The sequence below is a fragment of the Emys orbicularis genome, chromosome 17 (genome assembly GCF_028017835.1).
Source record: "Emys orbicularis isolate rEmyOrb1 chromosome 17, rEmyOrb1.hap1, whole genome shotgun sequence".
NCBI classification, from domain to species: Eukaryota; Metazoa; Chordata; order Testudines; family Emydidae; genus Emys; species Emys orbicularis.
The window spans coordinates 12,775,493-12,797,407 of record NC_088699.1 but is presented as its reverse complement, the minus strand read 5'-3'; the positions used below and the strand labels follow the sequence as shown (position 1 = coordinate 12,797,407).

General features: G+C 44.6%; 2 protein-coding genes across 2 annotated transcripts; one reads left to right on the top strand and one right to left on the bottom strand.

Annotated features, from left to right (window-relative positions):
• Positions 1-2,175: 2,175 nt before the first annotated feature.
• On the bottom strand, positions 2,176-10,565 carry LOC135890910 (tricarboxylate transport protein, mitochondrial-like). The gene is made up of 9 exons (XM_065418386.1): positions 10,467-10,565; positions 7,646-7,753; positions 7,404-7,503; positions 5,690-5,828; positions 4,896-4,980; positions 4,547-4,651; positions 4,183-4,298; positions 3,337-3,410; positions 2,176-2,664 (listed from the first exon to the last, which is right to left on the bottom strand). The coding sequence occupies exons 1-9, from the start codon at positions 10,558-10,560 to the stop codon at positions 2,550-2,552; spliced, it is 936 nt and encodes a 311-aa protein (XP_065274458.1). The 5' UTR covers positions 10,561-10,565; the 3' UTR covers positions 2,176-2,549.
• A 4,832-nt stretch (positions 10,566-15,397) lies between these two features.
• On the top strand, positions 15,398-21,824 carry TEKT1 (tektin 1). The gene is made up of 7 exons (XM_065418416.1): positions 15,398-15,587; positions 16,153-16,318; positions 17,242-17,370; positions 17,924-18,067; positions 18,763-18,985; positions 20,048-20,244; positions 21,665-21,824. Exons 1-7 carry the CDS (start codon positions 15,398-15,400, stop codon positions 21,822-21,824), a joined length of 1,209 nt encoding a protein of 402 aa, XP_065274488.1.
• Positions 21,825-21,915: the final 91 nt, after the last annotated feature.

Here is a 21,915-nt window from a genome sequence, read left to right as displayed (position 1 = left end):
AGAGCTTGGTGTCTTAAAATTTCAATAATTCAGCAGATGTGTTAAATACAGTATTCCTTGATGGCCAGTTAAAAGCAACACCTGTTAAAGGTCTTAACATGGCTCTCAATTCTAGAGGAGTTCCTAATATGCTCTGTATGTCCCCCAACCTCGACAGCATGTGCTTTGTATTCACCAAAACCCAGCAGCAAATTATCTGCAAGTCTCAGATTATAGAAATACTTTAATATCGAATGTAAATGGACAATTCATAGAGAAACATGCACCACTCGGTCGGCCAATGCTTGCTGAGAGCAAGTGAGAGTGGACTGGCACAAGTTTCCTGTACAGTAAAGGAAGCTTCTACAACTACGTTTCCAATTTTAATTGATGCAATATGGCAATCTCTTGTACTTGGTGACAAATCCAACCAAATGCTAGTGGTGAGAACCACAAGAGGAAGGGATGTTCAGATACTATAGGAGACAGGACAGTACCTTTGCTTGGACATGATCCTTTGCCTAAATTGCCGTGAGTTTAGCTCTAGTCAGACATTTTCTGGCTTGTCCAAGTCTAAATGCCACAGCAAGTCTATGCTATAGGATACAGTATGTTAGATGACATTTTATCTACACTGATTTGGTCCTTTCCCCAACTTTTTTTAATGCTTGTCTTTTTTAAACTGTATGCACCTCGGACCCAAATTATCTTCAGATTCACTGGTGTAACCCTTGAAGTAATTCTGAAATTACACTAGCGTAAGAGAGAGGTATTTCCCCCACCCCCATTCCCCAGAGGATCCATGCTCACAGATTAAAAACGTCTTCAAATGCCTTAATGATTAATGTACCACCAAAATAAAGAGGTCAACTGGGATCATTTTTGAAGAAAAAGTGTTATAATGTCTGAAGTTTATTCTCTCTTTCAGGGACAAAAACCCCATCTGCCATGCTCAGTGTTCCAGTTTGGCAGGCTGATTACTAAAGCATATATTAAGAACCAACATATTTATCCATTCATAAATACAAAGACTACAAAATATGTTTTAGGGCATTATCTAACCCTTGAAGATGCAGCTCCCTGAGTTCCTATTCCAGACAGAACATCAGAGCAACTTTCAGTGATATCCCTCAAGAAGCTGGAAGCAGGGGATAGTGAAACCTGGGGCCAGATCTCCAGTAAGATTGCAATGGCCAAGTAAAGTTACCAGAATACAGACAAAGCATGAAACACTGTAGAAGTTTTGGAAACTTTATTCTGCAATTTCAGAATAGGGCTAGACCTGCAGTCCTTACTCAAGTAAGCCTCACTGAATTCAACATGAGCTTTATTTAAGTAAATATAGCAGGACTGGGCCCTTATATAGTAGGGATGTAAAAGGTTAAATGGTTAACCGGTAAGCATTAGGCTTATCGTTAACTGGACCTTAACCATTAACCCCGGGGGCCAGCTGCGCTGGGTCAAAGCAGCCCGAGCTGCGTCGGGCTAGCTGGCTGGCGCAATCCCAGCCCCACAGCCCCAGCCAGGCGTCGGTTAACCAATTAAATGATATAATTTTAATAGTCTTAAAGGTTAACTTTTTTAACCAATATTTACATCCCTATTATATGCCAGTGATCTGGTCCCAAGTATTCCTGGCCACTTCTAGTGCCTCAGATCAGAAAGCTGGTCCAGCATTCTCACAGCAGGAGCCCAAAAGGCAGCGTCCTCCTGGCCCAGAAATCCAACTCCAAAGTAAAAAAATAAATAAATAAGAAATAAAGCTATTTACACAGTTGCTATTCAGCCTGACAGATGCTGTCAGCCAGCATGGGAAGTGTGCTCCCTTCTCCAATTTTTCAGCATATGTGATCTTTCAAGAACAGTGAGGCAGACTCTGCTCTCAATTATACCAGTGCAGGTAAACAGTAACTCTATTGAAGGCACTCAAGCCTTGTCTACACACACAAGTTGCACATATTTAAGAATCAGATTACCTAAATCTGTTTTGGAACCAGTGCACTTTTAATTAGACATAAAACTAGTTTATGTGGTTCACCCTGCATCAGGGTAAATTTAGCTATACAAGCCTGGTTTAAATTAAAAGAGTGTCCATACATGGGTTAATGGTTTAACTAAAATACATTTAAAGCTAAACCAAACAAAAGATTTCTAGTTGTTTGACACAGCATTGTGTTTAGATGGGGCCTCTTTGGAGTTTAATGGTCAACAAAATTAATCCAGAGATACACTCATGTAAACAGCAGAATCTAGCCAAGTGTTTTTACTTTAATTGGTTTTCTGCCTACCAAGATCACCAATTTCAGCTGTGTTAGGAGCCAGCATGTATGCAGTTAGTAATATTGCCCTACTAGCCTTTTCGCTACACCATACAACTTATAAACTTTGAAGTAGTGTAATGTCTGGATTACAGTTTTGTCACTTTAAAGAATGAAGATGGAATGATAGCGTTTGCATTTCAAACGCCTATGATAATAAACCATAGGCAATAAATTCAATTTAGATCTGCACTCATTGGACTTGGCTAGCCAGCTATCCAAACTGTCTTCGTCAGCCTTATACAAGCAGCATCAGGCAGTTTTCCAGACCTTGTTGAGAACATTGACCACTTCTTCATAAATAACAAACACAATTGCTACATCCAAACAGACTCGGCCAAGACGGGGAACTGTTCCTTTGTAAAATCTGTAGATAGAAGAATTATAAATAAGAAAATGCTTCACAGAAGGAAGGAAGAACATATTTTTAGTTTTTGGAATAAAAAGTCAGACGACTTGAACAATGAAGTTTCGTATACAGCTATAAATCTATTTCACAAAGTCAATTTCAACGGCAAGTTGAACTTTTACAGTTTTGCAAATAGTTTCTAATAAGTATTCCTAAAACAAGTTGCCTACAGTAACTGATTATATCAGATTCATAAACTGGCAATCAGTCCCATCTGCTGGCAAATAGGCAACAGTTCTTATAGAAGATCAACATCATAAACTGTTCCAGACGCATGTATGGAAAGGAGTGAAAGTTATCAAATATGCTTCCACCTTCTTTTCCTCTGTGACCAGTGTGCATGTGACAGACATATAGTCATTTGGGGCAGGGGAGGGTAAGGAACAGTAGTTGTAAATGGCATATGCTAGTTCTAAACTGCACTAAAAAAAGTGAACCCATGAAAAAAAAAAAAAAAAAAAAAAAAAAAAAAGACACCAAAACAACAGTACTAAGATAAATGCCATTCTAGCAAAGAGGTGTAGGCTGGGCTAAAAAGCGTCACCCATCAAAATATGGAAAACAATAGTTTCACTGAAATATTGCAGCTATAATATCCCACATATATAGACAATAGTTGAATCTACTTACGCTAATAAGCCCTCCTTTTTGAGGATCTGATAGGCACAATCTAGTGTATTTTTATATTTATGGGCTTCCAGGCCCTGAAATGCAAAATATAAATGAAGTGAGTTGAGTGATTAGAGATCTCAGCTTTTAGCAGATTCCAGTATGAACTGTAATTAAGAAATGGCTTTTTGGAAAGAGGTCACCTCCCTGCCCCTCAATCAGAATCCCAGAACTGTCACAGTACCATCTGCTAAAATGATACGAACAGTGGAAAAACATGGGAGGCCCAGAGAGAAAACTGCAGGATTTCCACAAAATTCTACCTGCCACTTTGGATTCATTTCTCTGTGAAAAAAATCCCAGGAACAAATTTTGAAGCCTTTATGCCTAGTTTTCATTTTTAAAGACAAATCCAATGATATGCCATCATTGATACACCTTTCCTTTACAAATGGAAATTAAGCTTGTAAAACTTCAGCAGAAACCAAGCAAATCCAAGGATTTCTTCACAAAATGTGGTTCCCTTTAGGGTAGTTGTGCTGCGTGGTACCTGACACAGCCATTAGCAGAGCACTATGCTAGAGCTGAAGTCAAATGCAAACTTTTTGGTTAAATGCGTCTTTTTGCTCGGTGTTTGTTCCGTGCATAGCACAATGGGGTACTGGTCAATGACTAGGGCTCCTACATACTACAGTAATAATAATCCTCAAGAGTCACAATAACCCAGATAGAGTGTAGGTGTAAGAGACCAGTGTATGAGGTTCTTATTGCCTTCTTAAATGAAACATCAGAGCTCTGCTAAGTGTCCTGATATCCACTATCTACGAGCCAGTTCATTTTAAGATTAGTTTCTATAGTGATTTTTACCTGCATCCTGGTTTTGATGACATCTAATGGAGTATTGCCAAAGACACTGGCTGCACCTGCAGTAGCACCAAATGCAGCTGTAATAAATGGATTCATCTTTTTGTGGGGATTATCACCTGATCAAGCACATATAGGAGATAAAGCAATTAGACCATATATCTCTACAAATGCTAATGCTTTTAGAAATAATTTAGTTCTTAATTTAGAATATAGTCTCATATTCAATTAGATGGTCAACAAAACAGTAGGAAGTACTGATCAAACTTTTATAACATTGCCATTTAAGCAAGTTTAAAAAAAATATTAAATAAGATTTTATCTACTTCTCATAATACAATTAAATTGTCAGCCTGACTCATTTTACCTAGATACCAATTTCGAAGGGAAGTCATCACAAAGAAACGGATAGCCTGGTTTGAACCTTGTTTGAGGACAGTAGCTGTCAGCCCCTGATATGTTCCACGTAAGCCTGTAACAGATTACATAATTTTCATTTTATATATAAATTTTAAAAGTGTGAGTGAAAATTAGACAGCCAGAATGAACCTGCCAGTCTACTGAAAGACTGGATAATTCACTGGAACAAACCGTGTTCTCTCTCAACACATTTATCTTATGCGATTAGGCTCAAATAGAACAAAGGATGTTTATGGTTCCCCCATTAAGTTATGCAGAGATAAAAGCCCACAGTAGTTTTTGCTACATGATTATACCTTGTTCCCGAACAATCTCACGGACACCTTGGAAAAACCCTTTGTACTTTGGATTTGAAGAGGACTGATCATGAATGAACTTCACCTGTAACAATTTAAAACAAAACTTTAAGCACAACATTGTCTCATGACTATTATCCTCTAGTCCAGCGGTTCCCAAACTTGTTCCGCTGCTTGTGCAGGGAAAGCCCCTGGCGGGCCGGGCCGGTTTGTGTACCTGCCGCGTCCGCAGGTTTGGCTGATCGCGGCTCTCAGTGGCCGCGGTTCGCTGCTCCAGGCCAATGGGAGCTGCTGGAAGCGGCGGCCGGTACGTCCCTCGGCCTGCGCCGCTTCCCGCAGCTCCCATTGGCCCAGAGCAGCAAACCACAGCCAGTGGGAGCCACGATCGGCCGAACCTGTGGACGCGGCAGGTACACAAACCGGCCCGTCCCGCCAGGGGCTTTCCCTGCACAAGCAGCGGAACAAGTTTGGGAATCACTGCTCTAGTCCATCATTTAATATGAATAGGGGCTATTTTGTTAGGTTCTGCAATACTGCCAACTTCACGATTTATGGGAAAACTCCCTCTCCTGCCTTTTAAACAAAAATATTTCATAACTACATAAGTTTGCACAGTAAAGTGATAATACTTTTGTCTAGTTGCCCTAAGACGGATGAAAATAGCACAAGCTAAAATGTGGTAGGCTATTTTAAAAACACAATGAGGAAACAGTGATGGACTTGTTTAGCTGACAGGAAGAAGTTTCCAAGAAGTAGATGATGTTCTAGCCTACGAATATTAACATTCTGCCCACCTTTATAGTTTCCATTGGACAGACTACTAGGACAGCTTCTGCAACACCAGCTCCAAGGCCACAAAGTAAACTCCTTTTGTTGTCTAGTTTCCCATTTGAATCCTTTGCAATATTGCTGAGGAACTCAAACATTCCAAACCTGCAGGGAACATAAGAGTTTGTTTTCTCAACCACAGATTTCCTCAAAAGCAGACAGGAAGCATCTTGAACGACAGTGTCAGAAGTATCCAGCCCACTGTTCTATCCTCTCTCTCTTGCAAAAAAAGTAATGGTCCTCAGCTATGGATGTTTAATTACTTTTAATGAGGACTGGTATCCAATATCCCAGCAACTCACCAAGACTAAAAAAACCTGTGGTTTGGAAAACTTCTCTCCTTCAGTCCTTTAACCAAAGTCCTTCTATTATGAAAATAAATATTTTCCAATCAGAAATGAAATTGCTAAATTAAATGTGCCATTCTCCTCCCCTATCCAATGTTAGTAAAGTGGAAATGAAGACAAGTTGTGGGTGAGATTATGACTTTGCCACATGCCTGAGCGAAGGGCAATGAACAATTAAGCTGCCCAAGGAAAAGAACAGACCACAGTCCTGCTCACAGCCACAGTATGGTTCCATGATCCCACCATACTCTGGGAGGGGGAGGGAGCAAAAAGAGATGGAATCTGCACCAGCTCTATACCCAGCACAGATTACAGTCCCCTCTGTATTGGTACAACATTGGGGAGAGGAACCCAAGGCTACAGCCACTCCCCACTTCTGCCCTACCACTCCTTGCCTATGTATATGGGAGGCGAAGCACTGTCCAGGCCCACATTGCTACTTACAATAAAGGTAACCCACACGGGGACTGAAGGGGACACCTTACACCACCAAGTAGGGAGAGTGACAATCTTACCCTGTGTGATTTGGTATGTTTCCCTTGATATTACTGAAGTAATAACTATGACAAACAAGTCAAAAGGAGACTGTGCTATCATAACAGCCTTATTCCAAATGGTAACGCTCAGTAAAGCGCCAGCTAAGAAATGCAAAGAGAAGACAGAAATACAGAATGAAACAATATCACATGTCTAAGTAGTAAAAATGTCATCTTATTCTTACCAGCAGCAGCCAATAAGATAATGAAGTTGACATTTTGCGGCCATCACTATCTGACCCTGGAATGTTTGATCCAGTGCATACCACGAATAGCCTTGTGATGTTAAATCCATAGTATTTACTACGTTATTTAAAACACTATGATCCCAAACTGGGTCTTTATTAAGAGTGAAAAAGTATAAAATGGACCATTCACACTATCTTCCCCTTTCAAACTGTGTAACAGTCAAACTGAAGTTATGTCTTTTTTCCAGATGTTCACCTGGCCTAAGAATCTGCATAAAGTTTCAATACAGAACATTATTTTTCCAAGACCTATATTGCAAGGCCAATAAAAATACAGATGGAGCTCAAGAGAGAACTGTACTGAGCGCACCGCAGTCCTTTAGAAATTGTGGGGGGGGGGGGAAGGGGGGGAGAGGGAAAAATGGTGGCAAATGATATAGTTACAAATAAGATAAAAAAGCAGAAAGCAAAAACCAGTCTCATTTAGCACTTTGAGATCTATGGATGAAAAAGCACGCTATAAAATGGATAAAAACCCATCAGTGAAGTCCTTCCACAAATTGGACATTTTTATTATATGTACGAATAATAATTTAGAGATCACCTTACCTGACAGCAGATTTTGGAATAGAGCCATATAACAAAGAACTTAGGCCCCTGTAAAGACCCTTCACACCATGTTCCTGAATGGTTAGCCTCACACAGTGACCTGCAAGACAATTTCCAAGTCTTGATAACCAACTTTTACTTTACAAATGAATCACAGAGATTTGCCTGTTAGGCTAATAGTCTACTAGAAACTTTGTTTGATATTTTAAAATGCACACAAATAGGAGTTGTTATCCTCTTACCAATGCTTCTATACCGAGGGGGATTTGCTCTTTCATCCAATTGTAATTGTGTTTTTACGTATTCTGTGGGAAAGGTGATACAGATTTCAATACCTCCAGCAATGCCACCTGCACAGAAGAGAGAGGTAGAAATGTTATGCTGTTATTTTATAGAAACAAAAAGAAGCAACACACAAATTGCGCCGTACTGCACTGAGCCAATCCACATTGCAAATGATCCTATTAACAGTTTTGGCAACAATGCAATAAGTACAGCAACACAGTAGAAACATTTCAAAACCAGAAAACACCCAGAAAAAACCACTGGCTCAGCCAGTAATTATTACAAACCAAGCAGCCAAGACAAAAGAGGAGAGGATCAAAGAATTCCATTGAGACAATGATAAATAATTCCTAAATTACACATGCAATACACCAACAATCTGAAAACAAAAAGCATGGTTACTTATAGTGAAGTTTAAGTGCAGTTAGAGAGGAGAGATTCCATTAAAACATCAAAAAGGCAAAAATATTAACTATGGAAATCACAAAGATGGTGGTATAACTTTAGCTTAACACCCATCTCACACATACACACAGATCATTAAACAAACCAATAAACATGACATAAAAACCAATAGACAGACCAATACAAATCCAACAGCCACACTTCTTGATTTTAGTGGGAGTTGGATCAGGTGATTTTCACTTTAGACTTCAGCTGGAGTTGTGGGTACTCAGCATTTGTGAAAATCCAGCCCAATATTTTAGATACCCGTTTTTGGAAATATTGTTCCCCCCTTTGACTTTTCCTAATATCCAATTGAAAGTTTTATTATTCTTTGGACCATATCTATAAAAACTTTAAGAGGTCCCCTTTCTCTCTTCACCCACAGAATTCTTCTTAGAGTAATATATTACTCAGCAACAATTAACCAAGGAATATTTCATCTCAGGCTTCTGCTAAATTCAAAATAACCTTTTAGAAGCCCTCACTGGAATGTGAAATCACTTTTCAGGATCTCCATACAGCCTCATCCTTCTCCCACTGAAGTTAAAGGCAGGATTCCAGTTGGTTTTAATGTTAGAAGTATCAGGCCCCTAGTCATTATATTGCACACATGCTATCCATGCTTTTCAAGAGATCAGTCCCGATTTTTAAGCTAACTTACCATTTTTACCCCCGTTCCATTCATCCAGAAACCCCTCCAAGCCATTATATTTCAATGCAATTCAAGGGTGTGTGTTTCCAGCTTTCAAATGATGGATATGACTGCAAATCAATTTTTTTACAACTTGATTCTCCACTGCCTTGTAACAATGTAATCATTTATCCCAGTACAAAACCGCTGTAAAAACTCTACTAAAGCAAAACAGTAGAGTTTTACATGCACTTTGAATATGAATTAGTGATTAAACAAGGTGCAAAGCAGGGGAGAACACAGCCCTTACGTGGGTCCCTAAATGGGAGTTTTTGGAAGTCTGGCCTTCAGTGCCTGGGACTGACAATTTCTTGCAGAAGGGAGGATGAAGGAAACCCATATGGCTCCACTCACCCCAAAAACCTCTCTGCATAACACAGCCCCCTCCTTGCGACCATTCCCTACCCCTTGGGGGAAGCTCACTCTATGCCATTAAAGGAAATGAACACAAAAAGAAGTGGGACTCAGCAGCCAGGTCAGCACCACTGTCTTTGGGACGAAGCTAGAGCAGCAAGGAACCAGGAACAACATCAGTGCCTCCTTCCATGGCGCTCCTAGTACACAGTAAATTACAGCTATCATGATCCTGCCAGCACCCCCTTTCACCTCCAGCCAAACCACCCCAACCCCACTGAGACCAGTCCCCCCACCCCACCCCCAACAGGCCCACCCTTGCCCAGCCCCACTGAGACCAGCCCCTCTCCTCCAGCCCCACTGAGACCAACCCCCCCCCACCTCCAACAGGCCCTCCCTTGCCAAGCCCCACTGAGACTAGCCCGCCCTCCAACAGGCCCACCCTTGCCCAGCCCCACTGAGACCAGCCCCTCTCCTCTAGCCCCACTGAGACCAACCCCCCCCACCTCCAACAGGCCCTCCCTTGCTCAGCCCTACTGAGACAACCCCCGAACCCCCAACAGGCCCTCCCTTGCCAAGCCCCACTGAGACTAGCCTGCCCTCCAACAGGCCCACCCTTGCCCAGCCCCACTGAGACCAACCCCCCCACCTCCAACAGGCCCTCCCTTGCTCAGCCCTACTGAGACCAACCCCCGAACCCCCAACAGGCCCTCCCTTGCCAAGCCCCACTGAGACTAGCTCGCCCTCCAACAGGCCCTCCCTTGCCCAACCCCACTGAAACCACCCCCTCTTACCCCCACTGAGACCAACCTCACACCCTCAACCAGCCCCACTGAGACCAACCCCTCCACCCCCAACAGGCCCACCCTTGCCCAGCCCCACTGAGACCAACCCCTCTTACCCCCACTGAGACCAACCCCACCCCCTCAACCAGCCCCACTGAGACCAACCCCTCCACCCCCAGCAGGCCGCCCATGCCCAGCCCCGCTGAGACCGACCCCCCCCCGCAGCACCCCACACTCGAGCCAACGCCCCCTCACACCAGCACGCGCTGCCACGCCCCCCGCCAGCGCCGCCCCCCTCCGCTGGGACTCGGGAAAGCCGCGGCCGGGGCGGGCTACACACGGTGACACCCCTGTGGCAGCGGAGGCGCGGTGCGGGCGGGCACTTAGGGAGTCTGAATTCCCCCGGCCTGGCGGCCCTATCCTTGCGCCTAGGGCAGGGCGGGGCGGCGGCTCCGGCTCCTCCTCCCTCCCTGCGCGGGGACCGCCGGGGAGGCTCCTTACCGGCCAGGATCGCCTTGCCCGGGTGGGTGAGCTTGGTTCCTGCGGTGGCTGAGGCGGCAGCCCCGGCCCGAGGAACCGCTGGCTGAGCGCACATGGAGGCGGCTCTATCTGCGCCCTCCCGCATCGCAATTCAATCGCACCCGCGGCCGCCCCGCTGTTCTGCCCGCCAATGTGCGAACGATCTCGACTGCCCCCATCGGCCGCCCTTCTTTGCATATTCATGAGACCTTATGAATATCGATGAGTGGTGCAGCGGGGCGGGCTCAGCCTGGGGGCAGCTGATTGGCTGCGGGGATAGTGCGGCGCGGGGATTGGCTGGCTGTGGGTGAGGCGAGGGGGGCGGGGCGGGGAGATGCTGCAGGGTGTGTGCATTGAGGGGGATGCTGCAACCAAGGCCCAGTGCATTGAGGGGTCGGGGATGGGAGCCTCATCAAGCAAAATTCTTCAGCAGGAAAGCAGAGGAGAAGCTCAAAGAAGTTGGGGGAGCCTGTGTGCTTGTGGCGTAAAGGATTTTTTAATCAAGTTTGAATAAAGACTGTATCAAATGTCAAAATAAAATAATAATAATAATGCCTCCTAGGATAAGGGGTAATGGGCTTAATATGCAGCAAGGGGAATGTAGGTTATATGGAGGGAAAATCTAACCGTAAGGATAGTTAAATACCGAAATAGGCTTCCAAGGGAGGTTGTGGAATCCCCCAGGCTTGGAGGTTTTAAGAGCAGGTTAGACAAACACTTGTCAGGCATGGCCAGGTTGCCTCAGCAGGAGGGGATGGACTAGATGACCTCTTGAGTAGAGCCCTGTGCGGATGCAAAATGCGTATCCGTGGATGCTGATATCTATATAAAGCGGAGATCTGTGGAGCTGCAGGGCTCTACCAGGAACCGCAGCAGTGAAATCAGCAGCATGTCGGGCCGCTGCTCGCAGGAGCCAGCACCCAGCCTGGGCAGCAACTCCAGCATGGCTGTACCGCCCCCCAGTCCTGCCCACTGGAGTGGGCACCCTTCTCACTAGCAACTGTCCCATGTCACGCTAGCATTTGTGAGCGGCTCCCAGACAGGCGTCCCTTCCACACAGCAGTGTGTGCAGGACCGGCTCTAGGCACCAGCAAAGCAAGCACGTGCTTGGGGCGGCACATTTCCAGGGGCGGCATTCCGGCCATCCTTTTTTTCTGGGGCAGTTGCGCTCTCGGAGCTGCTCCACTTAGATGGGGCGAGGGCGCTGTGCCCCTGGCCGCAGCGGGAAGGGGAAGCTCCAGTCCCGGGATGCTGAGCTGCCAGGGCCCAGCCGCTACCTGCAGAGCCGGCTCCAGGCACCAGCCTGGCAAGCAGATGCTTGGGGCGGCCACTCCGGAGAGGGGCGGCACGTCCAGCTATTCGGCGGCAATTCGGCGGACGGTCCCTCACTCCCGCTCGGAGCGAAGGACTTCCTGCCGAATTGCCGCCGCAGATCGCGATCGCGGCTTGCTTTTTTTTTTGTGCCACTTGGGGCGGCAAAAACCCTGGAGCCGGCCCTGGCTACCTGGGGAGGAGAGGGCGAGTCCTGCCGGGGAGCTGGGACTGCGCTGCCTCATCTGCGCACTGGCTGCTGCGCTGCCTTATGCCACCCCTTATATCGGGGCTTCTCCGCACGGCCGGGTGGGGGAGGGGGTAAAGCCCTTGCAGGCGCTGGGAGAAGGTGACATCACTCCCTCCGCTTCCAGCGCTGCCTGTGAGCCCCAGCCCCACCTGAGCTTGGGGCGGCAAAAAACCTAGAGCTGGCCCTGAGTGTGTGTCTCCTGTCTGGGAGCATGCGAGCTGCTCATACACACTAGTGTGACCAGGGACAGCGGCTGGTGAGCCTGGTGCCCCAGTGGGCAGGGCTAGGGGCGGAACAGCCACGCTGGAGGAGCTGCCGGGCTGGCTCTTGCGACCAGCGACCCAACATGCTGCTGCTTTCGCCGCTGCGTTTCCTGGTAGAGCCCTGCAGCTCCGCCGATATCTGCTTTATATCTGCGGATATCAGCATCCGTGGATATAAATTTTGTATCCATGCAGGGCTCTACTCTTGAGGTTCCTGCCAGCGCTACATCTCTATGATTCTATCTGAGGTTATTAAATACCTTACTTTTATTTAATTTTTAAAAATTATTAAAATCAGAAAAATTTGAAAGATCACATTTCCTTTTCCCTTTATGCTGTTCAGTTGCTTATTTTTGTTTGTTTATTATTACATTTCATTCAAACAGGGAAACTTGACTGCTCAGTTTCTCTTTCTGGATTAGCATGAGATGGTGTCTGGGTTCACAATAGCCTGGGAATGTTAAAAATTGTTTTAATTATTAAGAATAAAATGATTCTGATTGTTTTTAACTTTAAAAAATCCTCTCCATCCATATTAAGTTTAATTAAAACTTGTGTTAACCATAATTTAAGTTAGGGAATAAAATTATTTGACGGTGTTTCTTTAAGAGTTCCCTGTGAGGTTTTAAAAATAAAGAGGAAGTTTTAGATACATAAACCAATAAACAGGATATGTGTAGGCTTGATATTTACAAATAAATATGTTTTACAAACAAAATATTTTGAGAGTATTTCCTCTTGGACTTGAGTTCAAAGTTTTATGTTTTCCCTTCTCCAGTTGATGGCATTAACACAGGTAAGGATGAGGGCTGCAAGAGAAATACAGAACACTTATTTCAGGTAAAAAGATTCACCAATTCTTAGTGGCTTTACATAATAGTTAATAAGCAAGGGCCCAATCCTGCAAAATATGGAGTGCCCTTAACTCTGAGGAGCAGGAGCAGGCCAGAGATTGTCAGTGGAAACGTTCCAGAACCAAAAGCAATAATAGGATACCACTACGTCACACTAAAATATTTTCAGGTGGACTTTACAATCTGGGATGACAGAGACATACAGATTTAGGTCTGTGTGCACAGTCTAGCTCTCAGGGTGATCTGGAATATTTCCCAAGTTTTTGACTCTTTCAGCTCCATTTTCTTTCTCCTTCCAAACTCCACATCTCTCTTTCCTGTCCTTTCTTCTCCCTTCTTTCCATCTCTTAAATACCAGATCCTTCTCCTCTCAGGTAACCTATAGCTATCTGGTATTTACAGAGCACTGATCGTCATAGTATCTATAATAATCCCTTTTTCAGTTCAGCTCCATCTTTTCTTGTCTCTGGCTCCTGATCTTTTGTTCCCTGAAAGGAAAAAAATATAACTGCCTGTTTAAAAACAAAATAGTGCTCACAAAATATTGTTGAAAGTATTTAATTGGTTACAATTTAGACAGTCACTTAAAGCTCCTAAGAGTCCTGTGGCACCTTATAGACTAACAGATGTATTGGAGCATAAGCTTTCGTGGGTGAATACCCACTTCGTCAGACGTAGCATCTGACGAAGTGGGTATTCACCCATGAAAGCTTATGCTCCAATACATCTGTTAGTCTACAAGGTGCCACAGGACTCTGTTGCTTTTTACAGATCCAGACTAACATGGCTACCCCTCTGATACTTAAAGCTCTTGTTACTAGGTTTCAGTACAAGGTAGATGATAATTCATTTAGTTAGCTAGATTTAAAATAATAAAGCCGCTTGTCCCAGGCTGTAGGCACCCTAACATAATTAATTGTAACAATAAATCCAAGTGCATTAAGTGTCTGCGTGAGAGATAGATAGATGCTCATGTACTGGAAGGGAAAGCACTATTATTCTCCAGCCATGTGTCTCTTCCAGAACCCCGCCTCTGTTGCCAAGGTGAAGTGTTGCCTTGTTCCCATAGGAACACGTTTGTGTATATTCCAGGCTGTTTCTGAGTCTGTTCCTGGAATATTCAGTCTCAGGGGAAAAACATGCTTCACTGCTGCCGTGACTGAGGCTGAAGTCACAATCTGGAGTGAATCTGCTGGTTAAGGGAAGCCAAGATCTTAGAACTGGGTGAGCTTTTGCCATAAGCAACAGTCAGGCCAGTAGCCACACCAGCAAAGTATGTGTGTGGTTTGAGGGGAAAGATTGGTGTGGATGGGTTTGGCGGCATAGACTGATTTATGTCTGTATTTGTTGGGTAGCGATGGGAGTGGGATGGATTTAAAGGGAGGGATTGGTGTGTTGTGTGTGTTTAGGGAAGGGATTGTTGGAGAAATAGTAGGATGGAAGCACAAAATCACCTTTTCAGCACAAGGGTATATTATAATACGTTTATATATTGTACCAAATTCATGTATTTTATCATGACCTCTTGGCATCACCATTTCCATAAGTAACAAAAATTACCTTAGTTGGTCTTAGTTTTTGTTTTGTTTTCTTCTGTCCTTCCTTCCACTTTCTCCTTCCCTTGTACCTCTTGGTGTATTTTCTCCTCCATCTTTTTTCAGGTCTGTTTTCCCTTAGTCTAATGTTTCTGCTTAATTCTTTTTAAAATGTTCAGCTCATGTCACCTCTACCCCTGTTCCTACATCTCTTCTTTCTCTTCAAGAGACTTTTTCTGATGTTGCCTTCCTCTCTTTTTTTAATTTTCCCTATTTGTTCCTTGAATAATTTTGCTCTCCTTTTTCTCCTTTCCCCATGTTTTTTCTTTCTTTCCCTATGTTATCTCTCACCTTCTTCCATATTCCTTTTCAGTTTCTCTCCCTACTCCTCCCTGCCCTACAAGCCCCATCTCTCCCTTTATTCCATCCCCCAGATTTCCATGAGCCATGATTTTGCTTTATGTGGTTTGGCTGCCAGTGCCTTCCCTCTCCCTCATCATCCTCCAAGCTGACCCGAAGTCTGGTCCACATGAAGTCTTCACCTACTACTTACCCAGTTTCCACCCTATCCTCTCTGACCTGAAGGCAGATTGTTTTGCTATCTGTGCCCAAATGACCTGATACAATATTATCCCATTTTCAGGTTCTCTATCCTAAGAGCTAAGCTGCTGCTTTACGTTCAGGATCTTTCAAAAAGACAATGGCCAAACTGTTGCAAGCTCCACCCAAGTTCCTCCCCCCAGAGTGGCATATTGCAAACAAGACACAGTATGCCAGTGCGGAGAGTCAGAGATCCAGGTCAGAGCGACTTGTAGCTGAGAGCCAGAGGCTGGTGGATGAAATCGAAAAAACAACTCAGAAAACCCAAAGTGACGTTAACAAGAAAATAGGTGATCATGTGGGCTTTGTGGGCTTCTTTATTTTATTGGAATGATTAAGGGAGACTCCCAAAGCAGGAGATATTAAGTAGTTTTAACGGCTTATTTCTCCTTCCCTGAGAAAAATGGGGATGCATTTCCAAATCCTTTAAAAAATACTTTGTGATGGATTTTATAACCAAACAGTTTCAGGCATCTGTTAGATATAGGGAGACAAATTCAGTCCTGGTGTAATATTTACTAACTAATTGTTAAGGCGAGAGCCTGGACTGAGTAAAAAAGAAAAAACAACCATATCTGGGCTCACACTGAGTCACACATTACATTGTCCCACCATGGAAATGGTGTAGCTCCACCATGTTCCATGGGGAATTCAGAGAGAGATTGTGCATCAGGGTGCCAGGGGTAAGATGGATGCAGTTGTGATTTGCACTTGAGAATCCTCTTTCTTACCCATGTATCTCTGCAAAGGCCAGTTACAATCTGACCCTTTGAAAGCATTATTATTTTTATTACAATAGTACCTGAGGCACCCAGTTTATTTATAATTAATTTGCAATCTCTCTTCATTCCGCAGAACAGAGACTTGATGAAATAAAATTCTGGAAGCAAGAATTAGACGACAAACTAGAACAGATTGTTAATGAGACAGAGGTGCTGTTGACTTTTAAGACAAGGCTAGAGAAAGCATTGGAGAGCTGTGAAGAGCCACTATTCATCGCTCAAGAGTGTCTCTTGAACAGGTAAGCGTAATAGCCAAACAACAACAACAACAATAATAATAATTAAGGGGGTAAGAAAATTAATTACTAAGCTGTTAAAAAAATGAAAAACCTGACAGTGTTATGGATAAATGATATGTTTGGGCCTGGGATGTATGACACGTAATGCAGATTTAGGCTCTTCATAAGAGAGGCAGACACCCAGAGAGAAGGAAGTGCTTTGTACCCTGCGCTCCAGTAGGGGAGATCTGGGTTGGATTCCCAGCTTCCGTTTCCCATATGGCTCCAGGCCAGCAGGAGCTGGGAGTGCAATGGAGGCAGTGCTTTCAAGCCTCTGTTGGGAAAATAAGGGAAATCCAAGAGCATCCCATTGGGCTGCGCGGAGAGCAGCGCTGATCGGTTTCAAGTGCACTGCAGGCTTCCTCCTCTGGAAGGATGGTGACAATGAAGCGGGTCATCAAGTTGCAGGGTGTAAAGTGGATGAAACTTGAGGAATTCTAGGACTTTGATAGCAGGCCTGGAGGACGGCCCTCAGAGCTCAGGTCCGGATGGATTCTCAACAGTGCTGAGCACCCACAGCTCCCATCGGCTTCACTGCGTCTAAGCATGTGAAGAAAGGCTGCAGGACCAGGCCCATTCGTCATGTGTTCTGAGCAGATATCCTTGCTTTATTCATCTTTAAAAAACCTTTGTAAAATAAGCCAGGAAAGAGAAAAGCAGCATTATTCCTGACCCTGCAAACGAAGGGCCTGATTCTTTTCTTGGTTGCCTTCCATGGAGTCACTCCTGATTTACACTAATGTAAACCAGAGGAGAATCGGGTCCTAGGAGTGGAAAGGTGACTATTTCCAATCAGTTATAACAAGAACAAGGGCTTTGGGTCTCCAGAGCTGCAATACTCAAATGGTCGACACAGAGTGATGGCTCTCTCCTCTTTCTCTTAGGCAGAGGCGAGTTGGGATTGACTTGGTCCATGACGAAGTGGAGCGGGAACTGATAAAGGAAGTTGAAGTGCTCCAAGGGGTTATGGCTTTGCTTGAGCGCACACTGGAACAAACCAATGAGCAAATTAGGTATCATGGGGTCAACAGAGGAACAAACCACCGGATAGCTCAGATTGGGGAGTGCTTCTGGAGAGGTTGTAGGATTGCTAGTGTCAAATCCTCACGTGCTGAAATCAGAGGGGAGTTGCAGGAGTTAGTACTTCTCAGGGCCTAGACCATGCCATTCGATTTTTAGCAGCACTGATTTCAGTGGAGAGTTCTGTTTAGACACTGACGGCACAATATGCCCCAGCATCCGTTGACTCCCAGGGCCTCTGTCCTGGTCCCACACCACTGAAGCCTGCAGGAGTTTTACCATTGACGTCAATGGCGGCAGCAGCAGCAGCATGCCCTAGATTTTTACAACTTGTAACTCACAGTATTGCCTATTATGATAATAACATTCATATTTTCTTATTTACCTGATCCTGCCATCAAGCTGCATGGATGTCAGTGGGATTTTTGAGGGCCAGCGGATGGCAAAATTTGGCCCTTTAATGGTGGTTTACCTCCATTAAAAAGAGAAGGGGATAATTATTTTGTTAGGTTTCAGATTAACAGAGTCTAATTGTTTTCCCCCGAGGTTAAACCGTTCAGCTAAATACAATCTGGAGATGGATCTGAAAGACAAGTTCACCGCCTTGACAATTGATAACTATTGTTCCAACTTGACAAACAATACACCTGATATAAGATATGCCAGAAATGTAGTGAAGGTTGAAGGAAAGTAAGTGGTTATTTCCTTAGCTCCGCATCCAATAGTTATGCAGACATAATATAAACTGTCCCTGTAATACAAGGCCTAACATACCCACTCCAGTTTATAATAAGGCTATCTGTCTGTCTGTCTATCTTAGTGATTTATACTGTGGCCCATACCATAGTATCTGAGTGCCTTTCATCTAAAATCAATACTAATAACGAAGTTCCTAATGGACTATAGTTCTGTTGAATGGATCTGGTGCTAATTGTTTATGAAAGCAAAACTCCATGTCACTGGAAACCCACAATGGATTTACTAATCTAACTTCCAGTCCCACATCTTAATGGCGGCAGAGTGTGGTCCAGTAGATTGGCCGTTGGAGTAGGATTCAAGAGATCTAGGTTCAGTTTCTGGCTCTGTCATTAATCTGCTGTATGACCTTGGCAAGTTGCTTCCTCTGTTTCCCCACCCAACTTTTGTCTATTTCACTCTTAAGCTAAAGTCTTTTACTATGTGTTTGTACAATGCCTAGCACCATTGAGCCTGATGTTGATTGTGGCCAATAATTATAATGATGCTTAATAATGATGAACATAATAATAAGCAATAATAATACTGCTTCTTTCGTATTAATAGAGATCTTCTGTCGTTAATGCACATTTATGAATACACAAAGAGGGCTGAAGATACATAAAGAGACCTTTTTTATTTTATTATAGCTCTGTGAGCCCTGAAGACTGGGTAGATTTCTCGAATGTAAATGTTGAAAAGGCCGACAAGCAGAGGAACAACTCTTTGGCGCTCAGGGCCTTGATTGACCGAATCTTATCCCAGACAGCAAGTGACATGCGCAAGCAGTGCGAGACGGTGAACGTTGCTTTTAAGAACCGGGTGAAGGAGACAAAAGATGCAAAGAACAAACTGGAGATCCACCTTGCTAAGGTAAACACTGGAGACAGTCAGTAGAGAAAATAGGACAGGGACATCAGCCAGTTCTATTGATCCAATGCCTTGAGCTATTGTGCCTTAAGAATTCTAACTGTGCAGTTCTAAGCTGGACAAAGCCCAATGCTTTTTCTGTTTTTATAACTAAAGTACCATTAGCTTTTCCATTCCCAGTATACAAATCCTCATGACTGCATGTGCTACAAGGCACATGAAAGCTTGGAGGCTCTTGATGATAACACAGTGCTACATATTAGATAGTAGCCATTCAGAGGCAGCTATGGTCTAGTGGCAGTGTCTGGACCTGGGAATCAGATGACATGGCGTCTGTTCCTAGCTCTATCACTCGCTTGCTATGTCACCTTGGACAAGTCATTTAAGCTCAAATTTTCAAAAGTGGCCTCTAATTATGGATCCTTCAGTGTTTGGGTGCCCAACCTAAGACCCCTGGAGTGAAATCCCGGCCCATTGAACTCAACAAGAGTTTTGTGACTGACTTCAATGGTGCCAGGATTTCACCCCTGAGTTTTAGAGATGCTCTACTCCACAGGTGTCCACAACTCAAATAGAGTTCAGCTTGAGTTGTGAATGCTTAGTACACCTCTACCCCGATACAACGCTGTCCTCGGGAGCCAAAAAATCTTACCGCATTATAGGTGAAACCACGTTATATCGAAATTGCTTTGATCCGCGGGAGTGCGCAGCCCCGCCTCCCCGGAGCGCTGCTTTACCGCGTTATATCCGAATTCATGTTATATCGGGTCGCATTATATCGGGGTAGAGGTGTACCTCTGAAAATCAGGCCCTAAGTATCTCGAATTGGATGCCCAAAACATTGAGTGTTAGAGACCACTTTTGAAAATCTCGGCCTTAATCCTTCCCTCCCCACTATGCTGCAGTTATCCCATCAGTAAAATGGGGGTAATAATCCTCGCTCACCTCTGTACTTTGAGATCCACTAATGAAGTAACGCCTTAGAATTGCAAAGTGTCATTATTAAAGAGGATATCAAGTTTTCAAGTGGCACCATGCAGCACTTCCCTTTGTTGCTTTACTAAGGTGATGGATGAGATTACGTCCCAGGAAAAGAACATTGCGGCCTTAAAGAAAGCTATCATCGATAAGGAAGGACCTGCGAAGGTGGCTCACACTCGTTTGGAGACGAGGACCCATCGTCCCAACGTGGAGCTGTGTCGTGATATGGTGCAATACCGGCTGATCAATGAGGTTCAGGAGATCACAAACAATATTCAGAGGTAAGTGAAATGGTGAAACAGCAAGAAGTCAGTGGTGTAGGTCACTGGGCAAATGTAAACAGCCAAAGACGTAATCAATCCAGGCACATGAACATACATGTACGTTCGCACACAGTCACCATACTTTTTCAATATTCTGTATACCTATTTTTCTAGATATGATGGTAGGGTAACAGAACCCTTTTTAAGGGTGTGTCTACACAGCAAAAACTAGGCATTGCCTTGTCTACATGAATTAAGTTGAATCCAGCTAGTGAGGGTAACAACAGCTGTGAAGACAGCGCAGCATGGATAGTACAAACCCAGCCCAGGCCCTGGCTACATATTTGTCTCACTAGCCTGCTCAGAAGCTTGTGCTGTGCTCGCTTCATTGCAGTCATTACCTGTGTTAGCTGGATTCAAACTAGCGTGGGTAGGTTAGCCTGTGCACAGCTTAGCTGTGTAGACATACCCTTACTGTCATGTTGTTTTCCCTGCGAGAGTTATGGATATTACTGTGATTTTTCCACTCGTTAGATCTTGAAATTATTAAAAAGAAGATGTGATGGGAATGCCTGGAGCATCCCAGCCCCGGCTTCGCCGTTATTGTCAAGAAAAAAACGATACTTTTTACATGTTGTCCTTTCATTATACCATTTCCCATCTGCTTCTGCTTGAGGAGAGCGAATGGGGCTGCAGGATGTTGTGGCTTAGCAACCTTCTTCGAATCATTTTAATTGGGAGAGTCAGTTCTGCAAAATTGGCAGCACCCAGCATGTTCCTGATCAAATGGTGCTGTTTACAAGGGGAGGGAGGTTGCACCTCTTGGATCGTAGGAAGAGACCCTTAGCCAATGGACTTATCCCCTCCCATGTGGAAGTGGGGTTCAGCCACTTCTGGGCATTGTCTCCCAGGCTATGTGGAGTGCTCTTTGCTGATCTGATGATATATCTGGGGGAAGGGCTGGCAGGGTTGTTATGGGGATTTGGGGATTAGTGGCATCCCCCTGTACCCAGCAGAGTTTATAAGGAGAAGGTAATGGAGCCAGGAGCCATATTATCTTGCCATTTGAGACCCCTTTTTAAGAGGGAGAGGGGAAGGGCTCCTGGACAACCATGGCCAGGAGGAGTCCCTGATAGCGTGGCTCCGAAAGAGCTGCATTGCTGGAGAGCAAAGCGGGACAGAGAGGATCAAACACCTGGAGGCACAGGACCTCCATGTAGGAGGCCACGGGACCTGCAGGGTATGGGCGCATCTGTCCTGCATGGATGGGCCACCCCCCCAGTGGAACAATGTGGGGAGAAACCAAAGGGGATCTTCACAGAGATTTCCTCCCGCCACGTCCCATCCTGTGGGTTTCACGTTGGGAGGAAGCGATGCCGCTCAATAGCAAGGAGGTACATGTAGTCAAAACTAATGTCTCTCTTTGTTTCGCCCCTAGACTAAAGGACACGTTGGCACAAGCTGAGGTGGAGCTGAAAGGTCTGAGCCGACGACAGCTTTCACTGGAGGAGGAGATCCAGGTGAAGGAGAACACCCTGTACATCGACGAAGTGCTGTGCATGCAGATGAGGGAGTCCATTTCCATTAACAACTTCTGAAGCCCTGATGTCAGAGACAGCATTCCCCACCACTGGGCCAGATTCTGCTGGGAGATACACCAGGGCAAAGCCGGAGTAACTCCACTGAACA

What these genes read in the sequence shown, in the direction of transcription:
- TEKT1 (XM_065418416.1), top strand. Translation starts at nt 15,398, where the DNA reads ATGGCCAAACTGTTGCAAGCTCCACCCAAGTTCCTCCCCCCAGAGTGG. An exon ending in CAAGAGTGTCTCTTGAACAG is followed by an intron (nt 16,319 to 17,241) that starts GTAAGCGTAATA and finishes TCTTTCTCTTAG; the next exon opens with GCAGAGGCGAGTTGGGATTG. An exon ending in TGGAGATCCACCTTGCTAAG is followed by an intron (nt 18,986 to 20,047) that starts GTAAACACTGGA and finishes TGCTTTACTAAG; the next exon opens with GTGATGGATGAGATTACGTC.
- LOC135890910 (XM_065418386.1), bottom strand. Translation starts at nt 10,560, where the DNA reads ATGTGCGCTCAGCCAGCGGTTCCTCGGGCCGGGGCTGCCGCCTCAGCC. An exon ending in GGGCAAGGCGATCCTGGCCG is followed by an intron (nt 7,754 to 10,466) that starts GTAAGGAGCCTC and finishes TCTTCTGTGCAG; the next exon opens with GTGGCATTGCTGGAGGTATT. An exon ending in GTCCAATGGAAACTATAAAG is followed by an intron (nt 4,981 to 5,689) that starts GTGGGCAGAATG and finishes AAATTGTTACAG; the next exon opens with GTGAAGTTCATTCATGATCA.